General features: G+C 39.6%; 1 protein-coding gene across 3 annotated transcripts in view; it reads right to left on the reverse strand.

Annotated features, from left to right (window-relative positions):
• Positions 1–19,569, reverse strand: part of rps6ka3b (ribosomal protein S6 kinase, polypeptide 3b) — a 77,724-nt gene that overhangs the window by 47,589 nt on the left and 10,566 nt on the right. Inside the window, exon 1 of one of the 3 annotated variants that reach the window (XM_036558438.1) lies at positions 8,373–8,547. The exons of the other annotated variants lie outside the window; for them this stretch is intronic. Within the exon in view, the coding sequence (XP_036414331.1) occupies positions 8,373–8,423 (51 nt within the window). The 5' untranslated portion in view covers positions 8,424–8,547. Of the gene's footprint in view, positions 1–8,372; positions 8,548–19,569 lie in introns of those variants that run through there. 3 annotated transcript variants of the gene reach the window in all.

Here is a 19,569-nt window from a genome sequence, read left to right on the forward strand (position 1 = left end):
AGCAAGTGAGAGAGAGAACTACACTGAGTCATGTACATTTTACATCACAGAAATAAGCCCCTATGAGGCAAAGGGGGGAAGAGAGGGAGGCATAATTTATTCATACATTTCCGAAAGGAGGACAGGAAGATCAATTTAGGTAATCAATTATAAGTGAGCTAGTCTAATCACGTGGTACGATCTCTGCCTCGAGCGGCGCTCTCTCTAGAATGTTTCCACTGATGGAAAGATTCTGAATCATAACTTTGTAGCTAAAAATAGTAAAAAAGGAGAGGAGGTAAAAAAGCCCTCTAATTCAGGTCACGTAGCCTGAATGGTTTCTGTGGTTTCAGCATTTCCATTGTATTAGAGTTCACAGGAGGACTAGACGATATGACAATGATATCATGACATAACCCACATAAATACCTTGCAGCTAAACAATCAAACAAATGAAATTTAAAAAAATATTTATTATCATTTATTATGTGGAAAACAGAAGCCTATTTGAGATCACAAAGTAACGGGGAAGCGGAGCACAACTTCTGCAGGCTTCTGCACATTTTAACAGCCATTTAGAATTCACACATTATTTTATTTCACCCTCTTAATGGCTGTAATACAGCACAATTATAAAGCATGTGAACAACTCACAGTGAGACCCAGCCAGGCTAAAGTACAACCTCCACACAGGGGCGGGGTCATTTTAATACAGTGCTACAACTAAGCCTCCAATAGTAAACAGTGAGAGAAGTCAATGTGTCCCCATATAAATTTTTATTCAAAATAGTTGTTTATTTTATTAAACACATACTATTGATGTCATGCATAGTAAGTCATCCATGTAAATAAAATATATACCAATTTTAGCATGCTGAGATGTTCTAAGTTGTGTTTGAAAAAGCCTCTTTCACTAATCTTTTGTATTATTAAAGCATTTCTTTGCATTTAGGCTGGAAAGCTCATCCAGTTTGAACAATGAATTGTATTAAAATAATTGTGTTTTCCATCAATTCACAAGAATTTTAGTGACTTCGCTGCTGTTGGAACAAAAACTTGTATATCTCCAAAATGGTAACTTTACAGGAGAAAGAAAAACATACTTTATCTTTAATGTAAGTCAATAGAACCAGATAATTACCCAAATAATTTTGGGTTTCTTTCTGTCGATTGTCCATGAAATGTACTCACAGTGTAAAGGGCAACACACACACACACACACACACATATATATATATATATATATATATATATATATATATATATAGCTCCACTTACTATATAGGTGCACTTTGTAGTTCTACAGTTACAGACTGTAGTCCATCTGTTTCTCTGCATACTTTGTTGTTCTTCAGTGGTCAGGACCCCCATGGACCCTCACAGAGCAGGTACTATTTGGGTGGTGGATCATTCTCAGCACTGCAGTAACACTGATGTGGTGGTGGTAAGTTAGTGTGTGTTGTGCTGGTATGAGTGGATCAGACACAGCAGTGCTGCCTGAGTTTGTGTCCACTCAGTGTCCACTCTATTAGACACTCCTACCTTGTCAGTCCATCTTGTGGATGTAATGTCAGAGACGATAGCTCATCTGCTGCTGCGTAGTTTGTGTTGGTCATCCTCTAGTCCTTCATCAGTGGTCACAGGATGCTGTTGGTTGGATATTTTTGGTTGGTGGACTATTCTCAGTCCAGCACTGACACTGAGGTGTTTAAAAACTCAAGCAGCACTGCTGTGTCTGATCCACTCATACCAGCACAACACACACTAACACACCACCACCATGTCAGTGTTACTGCAGAATGATGCACCACCCAAATAGTACCTGCTCTGTGAGGGTCCACGGGGGTCCTGACCACTGAAGAACAGGGTAAAAGGGGGGCTAACAAAGTATGCAAGGAAACAGATGGACTACAGTCTGTAACTGTAGAACTACACAGTGCACCTATATAGTAAGTGGAGCTGATAAAATGGACAATGAGCATAGAAACAAGGAGGTGGTCATAATGTTATGCCTGATCGGTGTATATATATATATATGACTTTCTTAAAAAAAGAAAATACAGCAAATAGTTGTTTAAAGGTTTCAAGTTGAATTATTTAAGCGATTTAAGCAGTCCTGGGCTTAATGACAAACCGAGCTCATCATGGATTACTGTTGCATGTTTCTGTCACTCTGCGTGGGATGAAACAGCTAATCTGCTTCCTCACACTCATTCCTACGACCCTGCAAACTTTAAAGGCCTGTGTGCAGAGAGTTCCTTGAGACGGGGGTGAGGCAGACATGACTCAGGATAAAAACGCTGCTTCACTATCAGTTGTGGGTGGAACACCATGTCACTCAGATGACACATACATGCATAAAGAATGGAAAGAGATGATGCTGCTTCTGTCAAAGAGTCTGACAACCACATCACAGCTGGGAGACTGATCAACAGACTATCATTACCACTCTCACACTACAGTGAATGAAATAAAAGATCTACATGACTCAGCTGGGCAGTGAATTTCTGATACATTGTTATATCTGTTTAAAGGTAATTCACTAAAACGGCCCGTATGTAGGCTCACAATCCCTCACTCTTAGCACTACACGACTCATATTAATTATAAGTTTCACATTAGTTGCTGAATAATTTAGAACAGATACTGAATAGGTCTTTCAAGAAGCACTCCAGGATTTTTAGACTTGTATTAAATTGTCGGTCACCATGGACAGTATTTTCAGTGTGTTTCTCAGTACTTAGCTACAGTAAAAAATTGGGCAGTTGGTGAAAAACTCCCTATTGGCTTCTACTTTCAAGGAACGTTTTATACTTATAGTTTAGTTGACTTGATCCAGACCAAAACAAAAAATAATACATGCATTTTAGTTCTGATTTACTCAGCGTTCACACCCAACATTTTTAGCATTAAACCAAAAATGTAAACAAAGGCCATACGAGTAAAAGGTCACAACTGATTGGGCAGATTTTATGACGTATAACTGTGATAATGTCCACCGAGCTGTCTGAATCATGCTGTTCTCTGTTCTATCTGGGCTCAATGGTTTTATTCGTGCCTTATTCTATCTGTCTTGTGATATTAGAGCAGTAATCCACAAGACTCCCTGCCTTGCCGTGGTTTTGCATAAAGCAAAGTAGGCTGAAATCCCTATTACAGCCTCGCCTAGATCACTGCTTTTAATATATAATTCATATATGCAGTCAATCGTGCATATCACATTTTTATAATGACTTCAATCGTGCCTCAGTCTCGTTTTAAAATCAAAAGTATCTGTTCTATAATTACCGATTCAGAGCTTATGAAGAAATGCTAAAACATATGCACGTCAAAACAGCATCAGAAACTCATCTTTTCCATGTACCAAAGAAGTTATTCCAAGAGCCAATGACAGTTCATTCTATCCTCAGTCCGTTTAGACTGTCTGTATTGAGCTCACACTTCAGATAAAACACAACAGAGTTCATTTTGAAGCGGAACGAGACCGACTTGCTCAGGGGGTCTCAGTCCACTTATTTGGTGTCCACCAGAGTCCAGGTGGCAGCACAATGAGTCGCACTAACAGAGCAATCGCACCAGCGTTCATTTTAATCAAACCAAACCTGCCAAGTCTGAAAGAATCCTAACTGAGAGTCAATACATTTTCATTATTGTCTATGGTAATTAAACATACGCTACAGATTAAGGTTAAAAAAATGCTCAAATATTCTTTTAGCCCCTTAAAATTCCCGGACTTATTATGTCTTAAGGATTATTATTCGATATCTACACAGAAAACAACACAAACTGAGTTATTCTTAAGTTATAGGAGCGTGAAATGGAAGCCTGGCGTGTCTTGGCCATTTGAAGGGTTAATAATGTGAAGAATACGCACAAGCCATTTAAGGGGTTAACAGAATGTTTAGTCCAAAAACACATCCTACATTTTTTCCATGGATTATGCTCTTCACACCCCTGGCAAAGCCTGTGATATATGATCTGAGACTTCACGCTATGCAAAGACACTCAGGGCCAGATGAACATATAAGCGCAGGTGCAGCCTTGATATGACCATGTCCACAATGAGCCTGAACTTCACATTTGAGTTAGATTGTTACGCAAACCGCATCCGCTAAATGCTCACTCGTGGGCACAGGGTTTAAAAGGCACAGCAAAATAATGAAGCCATCAACAAGCTCGAGACCGAAGAAAAAAATGAAAGTTCAGTGATGAAGAGAGAGAGAGGTGTTAAAGACCCAGGTTAGTCTTGTTCTTGCAGGCAAGCAGTAAACATGTATACGCTTTGAATATGAAAATGTTCCAGTGACCTTTAAGTGACTGATATATTTCACCATATTTCTCTCCTCTCAATGTAAACAGGGCGGTCCTAATCTTGGGTAACACTTTCGTAAGCATTCCACTGACCAATCACAAGGCTGATGTCTTTTGCTCCGCCCACACAAAACAGTTTCAAGTTAGACCACCTGTCTGTAGCTGCCTGTCGCCCGTTCATTCTTTTATCCATACACTAACACGGTTCGTTCATCCGTTCCTTCATTCACACGCTGCACCGTCTGTCCGTTTGTTTTTCCATCCGCCTGTGCGTCTGTTCCTTAGTGTGTCCATTTGTTTGTTCGCTTGTCCAACCGTCTGCACGTCTGTTCGTCTGTGACTTTTTTCGTCCAGTTACTGTCATAAAAAGCTGAATAATGATTTTAGTTCTGTACGAGTGGTGGAGCAGGCTAGGAGTGTTGGACAGACAGCTGTCAATCAAGCTGCTCATTAGCCACACCCACACAGTTCTCAGATAAGTATGATCAGTGGTTTTTAAGCCATGTTTTATCATATTTATATCTCATATTCTTCATTCAAGCTTTGCTGGTTGTGTAAAATAACACTTAAGTTCAGTATGAAAGAGTCCTCGAGCAAGACGACGAGCACCACATTCGTCCACCTCTGGAACATGATCGAAACTGTACGGTCACTCTGGATAACAGCATTAGCCAAAATGTAAAGTCAATATGAAAAGAGAAAAGTTGGTATGACTTGAGTTTTGACTAGTTATACTTCCTAGGACAACATTCATTCATTCATTTATTCATTCATTCATCATCTAACCCGCTTATCCTCTGAAGTCACGGGGGGTGCTACAGCCTATCTCAGCTCTCACTGGACAGAAGGCAGAAAACACCCTGGACAGATCAGCAGTTGACAACAAACATGGTACCTCAACTAAGTATTTACCTAGTCAAGGTTGGCACTGTGATTTATTTTAGGATTGAAAGGGTGAAGGCCAATTGCTATAACTGCATTGTGCAGAATGTGTACAGAAAGTTTACCCAGACTAAAAAATGTTTAGATTGCTGTTCAAAAGCATTATTTGAGGAATAAATTTGTTCAAGTGGGATGTGAACTTAATTTTTAGATAGCAACTTATTTGATTATATCATTGTTTTATATTGTGTTTTATATTATTTATCCTAACAATGGTGCCCTGCGATGGACTGGCGACCTGTCCAGGGTGTATCCTGCCTTCCGCCCAATGACAGCTGGGATAGGCTCCAGCACCCCACTGCGACCCAGAAGGATAAGCGGTTTAGATGATGGATGGATGGATCCTAACAATGGGCAATTATTGCCATTACATGGAACATGGCACTATCCCGTTGGGTTTATTTTTGCTGCTTTGGATAATGACAGGCTGGTTCAGGTGAGTTTCAGACAGAATTTTGTTGTACTCGGGTCAGGTTCAGACACAAAACGCAACCAGGCTCAGACAGAAAATTCTCAGGCTGTATTCGGGTTTGGACCGAAATTCCAGGCTCGATTAAAGCTCCAGTACATTGAGCCTTGCATATGACTGCATTGTATGTTCATGGTACACTGCACACCCTATAACACACAGCACCAAAAAGACACATACACACAGGGTACATTGTTTGTTGTGATACTAATCTATTTCTCTCTGTCTCTCTCTGTCTCTCTCTCTGAAGCTTGTCTATTCATTAAGAGCTTGTGCGCTTCATCAACACTCAATAGAGCTGCTGTGGAACAGGGAGGGAATGTCTCCTAATTACTGAGTACAGGACACACAACACAGGCCCATCTGAGAACGCTAACATGGTCAGATGAAGGCCTTACTGATGACCAGGCCTTCTCTGGGAGAAACTGTGTGTTCATGAACTCAGAAGAGATAAATAAACAATAAATATAACTGCTGCTGAGGACAGCGGGCTGTACTGGTTTTCTCCATCTTATTGGTCATTGTTCTGTACTTCTTATCTGTTGATTACAATATTTTTACTGTATTTGAAAACTGAACTTCACATGCAACAGAAATAGTCTAACATTACTTTGAATAAAATTTCATGTCGTCTTAAATAAATTAAGAATGTTTTCACTGTTTTCTGTAAAGTTACCATTTTTTGACATCCGAAATTTTGTTATGACGGCGACAATTTATTGTATTTTTGGAATTCCGTATTGTTGTCGCTTTTCTGGTAGTTTGCCGCTGTAAAATGCAGCACTACCTTCTGGAAAAACTACATTTCATTCTTCACTCAACACCTGACTGAAAAGAATGGGAGGGAATGGAAAGGATGATGACTTGATTTGATGTGTCTGGATAAAACAAGCAGGAAGACAAAAGAGAACAAAAGCAAAACAAAAACAAACACAAGCAAAAGAGGCTCCGTTTCACGCCAGTGTTCCTATGAAAACGGACATATGAGCCTTTCGATGTGGTCCTCTGCTCCCACACGTCATCCTGCCAGACTGCCATAACTGCAACAGAGGAGGGGCAACACACCCTAAACCAGGGCTGCTCAAAGCAGGGTCTGCGAGCCAAAGTCGGCATGTGTTACATTGTAACTGAGTTTCAATCCATACCGGCTCCACTAAATGTGCCTCTTATGTCTGTCAAAACGCAATTTTTCTCATCTTTTCCTAATTTACACACATGACTGAAGCCTTCACTCCATACAGATCTAGTTAAATTACACACCTCAACTTTCTACAGTGTAAAAACTCTAAACTATATTAAAAGTGACTAAAGTGTGATCTTGTTGGACTAGTAGTTGCTAAGCAGCCCATGCGCTGTGCTAACAGTGTGTTGAGGCTACTGTTCTGATGAACTAGTTATCTAGCCATCTAGCCAGATAGGTAGATAGATAGACAGACAGACAGACAGACAGACAGACAGACAGATAGATAGATGGATAGCACTTTATTGATCCCGAAGGGAAATTGCAGTGTTACGGTAGCAAGACATATAATTGCACATTAACCTACATATATTACGCAGAAATAAAATGGGAATAAAAACAGACATAAATTAGGCAGAAATAGAAAAATAGACATAAATGAAGTAAACTACGAGAGTAAAATATCTATTACATATTTACATAGCATATATTTGACATGTATTTAACATGTAACTGTGATTATCACACACACGACCAAAGAAACCCACAAATGTGAGTATTTTCTCAGTTAAAAACTTTTGTATTATCTTAATGTCGTTACAGTGTATTAAGGTCCTTTACTTCATAACAAGCATGAAAAAAACACTAGTAGTATGCTGATGTCTCTAGCTAGTTAGCTAAATTTGACTTTCCACCTGAAATGCCTCAGGCGTCAGAATTGCTGCATCATTTAAGGTGGGATGGGAAATTTAGCTAACAAGCTATCCCTCAAACAATGAGAGAACAAATATTTGAATACTACATAGAACTTCATAAAGTCTGTATTTTAAAAAACAACTTTGTGTAAGATAGTGTAATGTTAGAAAATACATTTAAAAACTCAATTTAAAATCTACTTTCTTTCTTTATGTGTACTCTTTTGTCTTTTTTTGGCCTTCGGCCCACCACAAACATTGCACTCTGGCTTCTCCGGACAAAAAGGTTGGGCACCCCTGCTCTAAACTCAGTGCCCTCCTGCCACTGTGCCCCCCCCCTCCCCTGACCAAACAACCTCTAACAAAGAAAACACATCATTCTCCCATTCAACAGGAACTCAAACGCAAAGCAGTTTACATTTTGTGTCTTAACCCTTTAAATGAAAAGCTTGACTATGTATGCTAACACGATTAAAAAGGAATGGACATTAGTAGAAACTGGCACAATATAATTTGCATAATGCTGATTAGAAGCTGTTTGTCTCCATTTATTGTTAACAACATCAGCTTTTTTAACTAAACCATTTCATTAAGCTTAAATGGCCTATTTGTGGGGCTCACTTCAATTCATCAGCATCATACCTCCACACCTTACATATTAGTTTCATAGTAATTAACATCAGTTACTCAACAGCACATCTAATTAATAACTGCACAACAAGCCTAGAGTTACAGACCTGGACGATTCTCAGCCAAAAGTTCATAAAAGTCTCAAAAGACTCAAACAGCAGCCTACCTGTGTGATTCTATGCCTGATGCGCATTGGAAACATCTTCAGCATCTTCATGTCCTCATGCTATCGGCCCAGCACTACGGCCGTTAACCAAAGACGGTGAAGACTAGGCGCTGAGACAGCTTGGCAGAAGGCTTTCCACCAATGCGCATTCATACATGCACAGAAAGAAAAAGCAGAGGACAAAGAAAAGCAGAGGAAGGGCCTGCCCAGGAAAGGCCTGGAGCTGCTGGTCAGCGCCGCGATTAGACTATGTCCTGTCCTTGTTCCCCTGGCAACATCTGCACAGGAAGAGGCACAGCTGTCCAGTGAGAGCATCTCACACTTCTTCTCAAAGGTTTCCACTACCTCACACCCAACCACCCACCCGCATGTCCTTTTGACCCTGGCTTATTATGGACATGACTACAGTGGAATCTGGCTGCCCTTTATGAAGAGGGAGGGGTGAGTTTCAGATTCAAGTCCGTCATTTTCTTCTAGCCAATCAAACCAAGCCAAGATATGTCAAAAACACAGTGTATAGTTAAAACAGTAGTTGGAGCCATCTTGAAGTCTGAATTGTGTCTGTCCTTTTGCACATTTGTACATATATCTGCATGAGACTGTCTCAGAAACCACATACAAACAACTTGACACAATGGACATTAGTTTCCATTCTTTGTAAGCTAGAGTGCTGAGCAAAAAGCAGAAGCCACCCTGCATTTATTCAGGAGATATTTCTGAAGAGATTAGATAGACAGATGCATAAGGAAGGAGAAAGTAAAAGTTTCCCAAACTGGAGTTCAAAAAATGATTAAAAGATACAGAGAAAATGGGATTCCTAATAACTGTGCAAGACATTGGACTGTCATCATCAGATAAACAGCATTAAAGCTTTCATCTTTGAGAGAGAGGAGAAAATCAAGCTCCATTTTTGCTTTAGATCTGAAAAAAAATATCATTTGTTTCTGTCTATCCTTTTACTGTGAGAAGACAACTCGATGCTATGGGTCTGAAAGGATGTGTAGCTGTCAAGAAGCCCTTACTGAGAAAAGGAAACAGACAGAAAAGAAGAACATCTGCGCTAGAAACTGTACATTTAAGAGTTTCGGGGCTGATGACTCTAAATCTGTAACTGGGATAATGAACAGTAGAAAATGTGAACACTGGAGGTGCGCACAAGTAGCATGTAAAAATACTCCTGCAGTAAAGAGAAACTGTGAATATTTGATTTTTAAGGCTGTCGCTTTAAGGCTGTAACACTGTAATTGTGATTATAATGACCGAGGTCAACACAGGTTGTAGAGGTTAAAATGGACTGCACTATAGTGATGTAGTGAGTCTTTAATGGCCATTTAACATTTCTGTATTCTGGTGTGTGTGTGTGTGTGTGTGTGTGTGTGTGTGTGTGTGTGTGTGAAAGAGCATTTGCTGCTCACGGTTTCCTGTCAGTTTGCCTAGAGCGGAGGTGCACTTCCTGCTCAATGAAATTGTGCTGAATGGACAGAACCAGATCTCTCCAAGCCTCAGCAGGAACGTAGAAGAGATTCTTCTCTCTCTCTCTCTCTCTCTCTCTCTCTCTCTCTCCCATATTATATATATATATATACACACACATATACACATACAAACACACATCCCCTCGTTTCATTCTTTTTCTCCACACACAGAGAAACATATAAAGACCCACTATGCTGCTCTACAAAGGCAAACAGCAATAACTACATACAGTACAGCAATACAGTAAACTTGAGAACAAGCAGCTTTGAAGGCCTTGTTCTGTCCAGCCAAACATGTTGTAGCTATGTTATTCACTGATATATAGTATCCGGATGATAAGTGTGGGTTTGTATATCAGAACATATTATAAATTACAGTAAACAAATAATAACGCAGATTAAATGTAACAAAGATATTTTATTTTCAAAAATGATATTTTGTGAGCTAGCTAGAACAACACAGGTTCGGTTCTGGATTTCTCCGAGACACCTCCAGCCAATGTTGAATTTCATCACCATCGCGGATAATATAGAGAGATAATATCTACAAATAATGCTGAGCTGCCTTGAAGAGAGGACTCAGTGTTAAATGAAGACACTGACACACAAAGTAACTACTTATTGTATTAATCTTATTTGTATTACAATATTAGTGTTTTTTCCAAGAAAATAGCCATACTGCCCAGATAAATAGCTTTTTAGTACTAAATAAACATCCTTCTCAGATAAACAGCTTTTTAAATCTAACTTTCTCAGCTGCTTTCGACTTTTGCAAAGTGCTGTATGTGCTATACCATATATGTCTACAACATATTTGGCAGGACAACAATGTAATCTGAAGCTGTTTCTTCAGCTTCATTGTTACAGCTATTCACCTTTTTATGGCAGTATGAACCTTAAACGAACCAAAAATGAAAACAAATGTCAACGGTGATGATGGTGCAAGAGAGGTACTGCACCTTTTCAAACTGCCACTAATGCAACATAATTAGACATCTTAAAAGGGGAACGCCACTGACATTTCAAAAATTCTACGTGATTAAAAGGTTGAGATTTAGAGTGGTTTGGTGTGAAATGCTCCGTTCTAGAGAAACTTTCAAAGTCAGAATTGCTCACAGTGATGGTAGTTAAATGCCTCTGAAAGCTCCGTCATAGAAAGTTATTACATGAAATGGTTAGACAGATGCCGCCTGATGTCTCACTCATTGTTTAGTTTTGTGATAAAGTTTTAGCTTAAAATGTATTCTGGTGAAGGGATACATGAGGATGTTGTAAGGCAAAAGAGTTCCCAAAGAAAACTTATTTTTTCAGCTTTATGACTGTTTTACCGTCATCAATACTATATATAAAAACTCCAACGTTACTGGTGGTTTTGGACAGTTAATAAAATGGCTATATTAGTGTAGTAGACATGGCTACCCCTGATTCCTATCACCACCACTGTAAAGAAATCCGAGTCTACAATGAACCATTTTACATCAAACTACTCTAACTAACTGTTCATATCTCAAGGACTGAATTATTCAGAAATTTTGAAAAAATGGTGGAATTCCCCTTTAACTGCTTGATGGGGAACACTAACTACTAATTCTGTTTCTTTTCTCTTCCTTGGACTCCCAGTTACGGATGCCTGTGGCTTCGCCAAAGATCAAACTCGTGACCTTCTGAAGTTAGTTTAGTACCAATGCTCAGAAAGTTGCACCTCTCAGAAGCCAGGCTCTAAGTTTCTTCCATCCACGTTTTTTCCACAACACAAGACTGCATACACAATAACTTTATCAAATTATGATAAAACATCTCTTCTTCTACTTACAAACATGAATGTGGTTTGAATCAAAAGAATCTGCAATTGAGTTTTTATCATTTATTTTGTCTCTAAGGGTTAAAAAAAAAAAAAGTCACGAAAATTCAGCCTGTTTGATCGGCAAACTGCACACAGGTGTGACAATCTGTTTGGTGCTGGATGCTGGCTTTTCCACATTCCTCTGTGGGCTGGGGTGAAGCAGGCCGCGCTCCTGAGAGTTCAAAAGGTGCGACACTATTTGTTCTACCAGCTCACTGCGCTTCCTGTGCGGAGTGACGGGGGGAGGACTCCCAGCAGCCCACAGTTCTTGGAGAGCACTCAGGAAATGTGGCGCCCCGATGAAGGCATTACATCACCCTAACAACCTGACCTAACAACCGACCTCACACTGCTTCCCAAAATCCTCTTCACACACACGAGGCACAGCGCCAAGACTGTCCCAAAACACTCCACTGCAAATGTGGAAAAACATCAGCCCTACCTCAGCGGCTAGGGGACTGTACCCACAATCCTTCACTCCTGCAGGGAAACGTGCCAGAGGTTACTTGTAACATTTGTCTTACAGGAAATTATCAGCCACATGAGGGGTGTTAAAATGCACCGATGCATTGGTCTGGAATATTACAATCAACTTGCAATCTTCATAGAATAATCTGTATAATAATAATAATAATAATAATAATAATAATAATTAATAATAATAATAGTAACAACTTTTTATAGCGTACTTTTAATGCTGAGTGCCTTACAGACAAGTGATAAAGTTTAACAAATAAAATAATGAAATAAACAAAAGTTGGGTTTAATTTTCTTGTATTATATTTACTGTTTGGAAACAGCAACATAAGATTGTTAATTTAAAATCATTTGAAGCTATGACAGTCCAAATTAAAACAATAAATACAAAAAGAGATGTAGCAATTTAATCAAAAGCTAAAATAAAGAGATACATTTTCAAATGTTTCTTGAAAATTGTATTAATAGAGGATGCGTTGTTTTAGTAGGTTTAGGCATTTGTTGACTTGTAAAAACTAAATTACTCAGAAATAAAAAAAAATGCAGATCTTTAGCAATATTTCTCAATTGATCAAAAGCTAGTCGTTGTGTTTACATGCGGGACAAAATAAAGCTCAGAATCTAATATTATGCCCAGGTTTTGCACCTTAGCTTCAGTACACTGAGCGCAAGAGCCTAATTTTTCACTAAGCAGCCTTTTCTGAATTTTAGTTCCAAGGATCAATATTTTACATTTTGTCTTGATTTGTAGAACATTTTGTGACATTTACTGAGAGACATCTGACACACAGCTAGTCAACATAGTCTTACCAATAGAGAGTCTTACGAATAGAAAAGCAACGGCCCTAAAATTGAACCTTGTTGGACTCCACATACAATGTTAAAATCTTTGACCATTATGTTACTTGACAACTACAGCCAACTGCTTACAAACTACATCAACAACAAATCTGATTAGGGCTGCAAAGAATATCCAATAAAAGTTTATACATTCGATTCAATAAAAGTACCTGAAAACACAAAGGCCATTACACTATCCAATACTTTTACATGTATTTATGAAACAACACAGTTTGAAACAAACCAAACTGCGATATATAAGACTTCACGACTGAATCGTTTTGTGAAGTATCACAATACAATCAAATCAAATTGTTATAAGGACAGATATTTACACCCCTCAATCACACACCAATAAAAAAGCCGTTGTGGTTGCTAGCGTGGGCCCCTGTGGGCTGGGGAACCCTGCACTGGCACTGGCCTGGGCACACGACCTGTGGGAGTCGTGACGGCGCCCTTTGGATGATTGGTGGTGTTCCAGCAACTGTGCCCTTCATTAACACACAGAGGACAGCACTTACTCATCCTGACAGAGCCTAGACAGGGCGCCCGCACAAAATAGCAGCATCTCCCCGTCCCATCTCGCCGCTCTCTCTCTCTCTGACTCTCTCTCTGCTGCTTTCTGAATCCTCAGCCTCGCCTTATCGAAAGCCTCGCAGGAGCCACTCGCTATTATCCTCTTTTATGGCAGCAAGCCACTGCTGTCTAATAGGGAGGAGTTTTATGACTCTGCTGTATGGGGATGTAGAATTAGTGCAGGTAAAGGAGGAATTTGCATTAGTGGCAGTAGAGAAAAAAGATTCATGCTACGTCTTTCCAATCTGTCATGTTTTGACATTGTTTTATTGGCTTGAAAGAGGTTATAAAATTCCTCTGCTGCTCACTTCCTCTCCCTCCTCTGCCCAATGCTCCTTCTTCTAGATCAGACGAGTCAAACTGGGGACATTCCAGGCCACAGTGCTGCGGAGGTCAGCGTTTACCCTCACCTAATGCTCTGAATTCAGTTCATGAAGGCCTTGCTAATTAGCTAATGAGCTGAATCAGGTGTGTTTAATGAGGCAGCATGGTGAAATTTTTGGCCCACGAGGACTGGAGCTTGACACGTGTTCTATATCTTTACTCCCTTCCCTCTGGTTTCACTCGATTTCTCTCTCTTTCATGAGCCCCAATCAATTTAAAAGGTAGAAGATGCTCCCAAGTTCCAAGTTCTTTTTCTACTTGTGTGTACCTGGGCTTCACTGTTCAAAACGAGTGGTCAGCTCAACTCAAAATATAGTAACTGATTACATGGCTTTTCCTGAGTTGTCTCAATTTCAGGACACAGGAGGTCACACATCTCAAAGTCAAAGGTTCCCTTAATTTTTAGTTTTGCATCTCAGTGAGGTGAATAAAAAAACTTGTTTTGTTTTTTTTTTATTCTCAGCTTCCCCACTAGCCAGGACTCTTTCCATCACGCAATCCTGCTGGACATTTTTCCTCTTGGGTAAGCACTTATGGATGGCTATGGCATCGCTGGGGCTTAAACTCACAACCTCCTGTTGGGGTGTTGGCTTAGTCCACTGCACCACTCAGGAACACATGAAGCAACTCAGATTTTGTGTCTACAAATGTTTAAAATACACTGGAAAAAATATTTGTTGCTTTAACTTTAAAGCATGGTATTGTCTCATGTGGTGCAACTGTCTAATAATTCATCCCAACATCAGATTGTGAGTTTAAATTCCAGCAACGCCACAGCTGTCCATATCCAGAAGCCCAAGAGGAAAATATGCCCGATGGGACTGTGTGATAGACGGAGTGCCAGCTAGTGAGGAAATTGAGTAAAAAACGCAAATTCAGTTTTGTGTATCTAACTGAGATGAAGACCTAGAAACAGTAGCTGGGAGACTTTTTTTGACTCAACTAAGAAGTTTGAGCTGTGTAAACTCTGGTGTCCTCAAGATGAGTCAACTTCCAAGCCATGTAATCAGTTACTATATCATTTTAAGTTGTTGGTATTTTTAAAATGGAACGGGTGAATCACTTTGAGCACTTACAGTCATTGCACATTGCAGATCGTGCAGCCCTAATCACTAGAAAACGAAACTGAGCCTGAAGCTGAAATAATCTAAATAAGATTTAAATAAAACTGAATCGATGTTATCTGTGAAAAATTGGTCCAAACCAATTATTATTTTAGTTATTCTGTTGCCCCTCTTTGGATTTGGGTCATGAAGCAGACCTCTAATCTAGAGCTAGCAGCACATGCTCTCAAAGATTCCTCATCACAGAATTCATCAGAACTCACTTCCGCAAAAGCAAGTCTTCACCTTCAGAAGGTGAGGCTGCAGTGCGTTAATGGCTGTCTGATCTTGCTCCTGAGCAGAGGAACGGGAGTGAATCAACAGCGGAGTCAGAGGAGCGCTCCCACTCCTATTCAGTGGAGAACAAAGCAGAGAGGTTAACCAGCGCGGGGTCTGCAGGCTGTCTCAGCCCTCTGCGCAGTCACACACTGCGGCTGTGACACACACACCCACGCCGATGCGCTCACGGTCTCTCTGGCACGCACACAGAGCCGCCTCACCGCTTTTGTGTCCCGGTAGCGTGGGACGTTTGAAGAGGGTGCCTCACTGTCCTCGCGGTGGAACGTTTTGAGAATGGCCTTATTCAGAACAGCGTTAGTCAGGTAGGTTAATATATGAGAATTCAGTTTATGTGGCTCAATGAGCTTCCACAGCGAGCTGGTCGGCCTACTCTTAGCAGGACTGTACCGTTAATGGTATTTTAATTGTGATCACGATTTTTGGGTTCCTCAGTTAATTACACATAATCAAACAGATACTGCTGAACTGAGCTATGTAGTAAACCTATGAGGATAATGTAGTTGCCTATTCAATGCAGGTATAAATCCTTTCTATTTGGCTTCATACTGTGCTTCATACTGTACTGTGCTTTGATTCTTTTCATGTAATCTATATTTAAAAATCCACTCTATAAATGGGTATTATTTTAATCTCTTATTCTCCAGGGTATATTTTGGTTTGTCCATTTGAATTTACATAACCAAATCGTAAGGCAAATTATTTAGTAACTGAATGAAATAAATGTAAATTTGTATTTTATTTTATTTTTTATTTTTTGTTTGTAAAAGCTCCCCTCAAATTAACAGAACGTGTTTTATGATCATACGCATATTGCTTTATGCTTACAATTTACTGCTGAAAGCCAAAAATCTTAGACACTTTCTGTATTATTTTATAAAAATAATTTTTACAGGGTACATCCCTGAAGAGACACCATCTGTTTATAGTTTATAGCCCAGATTCAGCTTCTCCTTATAAGGGTTTAAAATTACATTACCCATCTATTCAACTGGAAAGAAGACAGTTACAGCTCTCATATGACACCCACTTTTTGAATGCAGCTTATATAATATGAAAGTTATGAAGAATATGATGAATTGCGTTTTGGAACCACTGGTGGTCTCAAGGAGTTGAAGGGGTTAATTCAAAAAGAAAAAAGAAAATCACACTACAATACCCAGGATGCATTACATAAATACAATATACAGTCATTAGGAATCACTGTGGTGTCATTCAATCGTGACTGCTTGCCTAGCTATAGATATAGGCTAATAAACACAGCCAAGCTAGCTGTAACTCTTACCTCAAAATCACAAAGAAAACAATGATTCTACCTTTATTCAGTGCAAAATGAATGCCAGAGACAAGTTTTTTTTACCCTCTCAGCCTGAGAAAAGAAGACTAACTGAGGTCGATAGCCAACTACTTTGCTACCTTTAGCTTTAAGCTAGTTGTCTTCTTCATCTGACAAGTGATTGTAGTTGTTCAATTAATTAATTCCCTCCATTATTACGATAATAAATGACAATATTAAGACTCACTGCAGAGTTACTGAAGTACGGCTGTGATAAGATATCACGGCAACCTAGTAGTAACACTAGCCATCTGACTTCCTTTAGCATTAACCACCTAATGAAAAAAATCCCCAAAAAATCCTAAAAATAAGCCTGCGCCAAACAATCCACCCCAAAGCAGTTTTTCCAAGTAGGTTTTCCAAAAGTTCCTTCCACCTTCGGTAAACATCATCAGAAGGGAGTTTTCCCAGTCTTTAAACTGGAAAACCTCACTTCACTGACTTCTGTGGAACCACTGCAGGACCCAAGTAGGCATGTCTACAACAGGCGCAGCGATGGATTAAGTTCACATTTCGGCCAGACTGTTCCTTTAAGCCATTACGTTTGGAAGAATATGCAGTGAATCATGGGAAGCTGCCCTACCCACACCAGCCCTACCATTCTGAAAAATGGAATGAGTGATAAATCTCAGTTAGACAGGTGAAGATGCAGGGCATTGTGTGAGTTGAGCCGTCCTCCACTGCAGCCAGGATGGAGACTACCGAAGAACAGCAACCATAAAATACAATATTGATCTCCTGTAGCAGTGCCACGTTTATTAAGGGTACTTTCCAATGGCAAACTCCATCAATGAACTCATTACGGTTAATGTGATCCTCTAACCCTTTAAAATGGCTACAGGAGCTTGGAGCATATGGCCTCTTCCAAACACTACCTATTTGGAAGCTATTAGGGATTTCTTGCAGCATATGGCAAGATATCATTTGGCTTTTGACTGATGATGGACAGATTGGAGAGGGGTCCTCTGGGAAGAAGAATGGACTAGCAGGCACAGTCCAAATGTCTAAACAGACATACACACACAAGGGAGAACAATTTGTGGAAAACATCTAATTGTGATTTTTCTGATCTATTGCAATCGTGATTTAAAGGCCAGGAAAACCAGCAGATAAAATTTTACAGGCTTATTTTAAAATTTTAAATCTGAAATTTTTCAGGTTCGTTTTTATGCAATATCAGGACACGCGGGCACATGTAAGTGCCGATACATAAGAATAATGTCCTAAATGTATAATACATATTTAAGTACCTATATATAACAATATTGTTCCATATGTATTGTATACATGTAGGTCCACATATGTAATAATAATGTATCATATGTATTATAAACATGTCACTGCTGTCGGAAGAAAATCTCGTATCTCCATTTTTGTCGTTTTTCAGTTTTTGACATAATTTGAAAATGTCTGTTGTCCTTTACATTGTACGTAAATTTCATGATTAACGGACCAAAAGAAACAGCCCAAAATGACTTGGAAAAAATTCGGGTTCCATTGATTTACATTGAAAGTAAAGTAGGTTTTTTCCTTCTCCTGTAAAGTTTTCATTTCGGAGATACAAGGTTTCCTTTCGACAACAGTGATATGTAAGCATCTGCATATAACACTGACATGCTCCATAATGTATCATATTCAGTACTGTGCAAATGTTTTAGGCCTTTGAGAAAGTCTATTTCTCTAGGTAGTATTCATTTATTTACTCAGAAAACACTAAGATTATAATAAATAAGGCATCCACTTGCGGCAAATTTCAGCATTAAAACACCTTTGCACATCCCTGCACACTAACACTAACATTTGATATATTTAATATCACTCCCCTTTATTCTTCGTTTGAGAAAGAGAGAGACACACTGTGAACTCTGAAACGCACTTGTTTTAGACATCAGAGGAAGAACCTGCAGGCTGTGAATCAGATGTGAACACTGCTTTTTGTCACATAATGGCACTCTTCCGCCAAAACACAGTGCTTACACATAATTTTAGCACAAGATGTGCTGGTACACCTTCAGTAGCCTGTTCTATTACTCTGTGGGGTAACAGCCACATATAGTACAGCTCTCAAATGGTCACGTAGTGCAAAGAGACTGGAGTGAGAGTCTTGTGATGCACCTGAGCTGAAAGTAAAGCAGAAACAGATGTAGAAATGTAGAACCCAAGCAGTTTACAGGCTTTTGGTAACTCTAAAAATAAACTGTTTTACTTTTGCACCTGACGAACTAGAGCACCAGTACATGGCTTCTTTTGCAACTGAGATTTCAAGTTCAGATCCCAGCTGCGCCATGTGCTGGAGGTGGTAAGGAAAGCTGCTAGCCACATTCGGACTAGTCTCACAAACCAAGTGTCCAACTATGACAGAGAGTCTGGTGGGTTTTGTTACTCAGTGTGGTCAAGAACAGCCTGCACTGACCAATCATAGTGGTTTACAATGTACAATTACACCAAAGAAAGAGCCTTTTTCCGATCCAGCACAACACCAAAAGCTTAATTACTGCCACAGCATATTAACACAGTTCAGCTTAATGATAAGTGTGTTTCCTGTCGAAACTGATATAAACTGGTGCACAGGTGTGGACCAAGTGTGGTTCAGCAATCAGAGTGGGACTGACAAGATTCAGATGTTGTTAGTTATTCTAAAAGGCCACACAGCAGTCTTCACATACTTAACCCTGTGGGTGGAGCAGTGAGGCTGTGACTACAGTCTTAATGGTAGCGAAGGTTGAGGAACGAGTCTCTCAGGATGTGCCATCCAATCACCTCCTTTCCTTTTTTGGCTTCGAACCAGGAGGTGATGTCTGAATTGAGTATAAAGCTCTGATAAAGGCCCAAACGCGCTAGTGAAAGAACCAGCCTGCGAGTCTGT

The sequence above is a fragment of the Colossoma macropomum genome, unplaced genomic scaffold, assembly GCF_904425465.1.
Source record: "Colossoma macropomum unplaced genomic scaffold, Colossoma_macropomum, whole genome shotgun sequence".
NCBI lineage: Eukaryota > Metazoa > Chordata > Actinopteri > Characiformes > Serrasalmidae > Colossoma > Colossoma macropomum.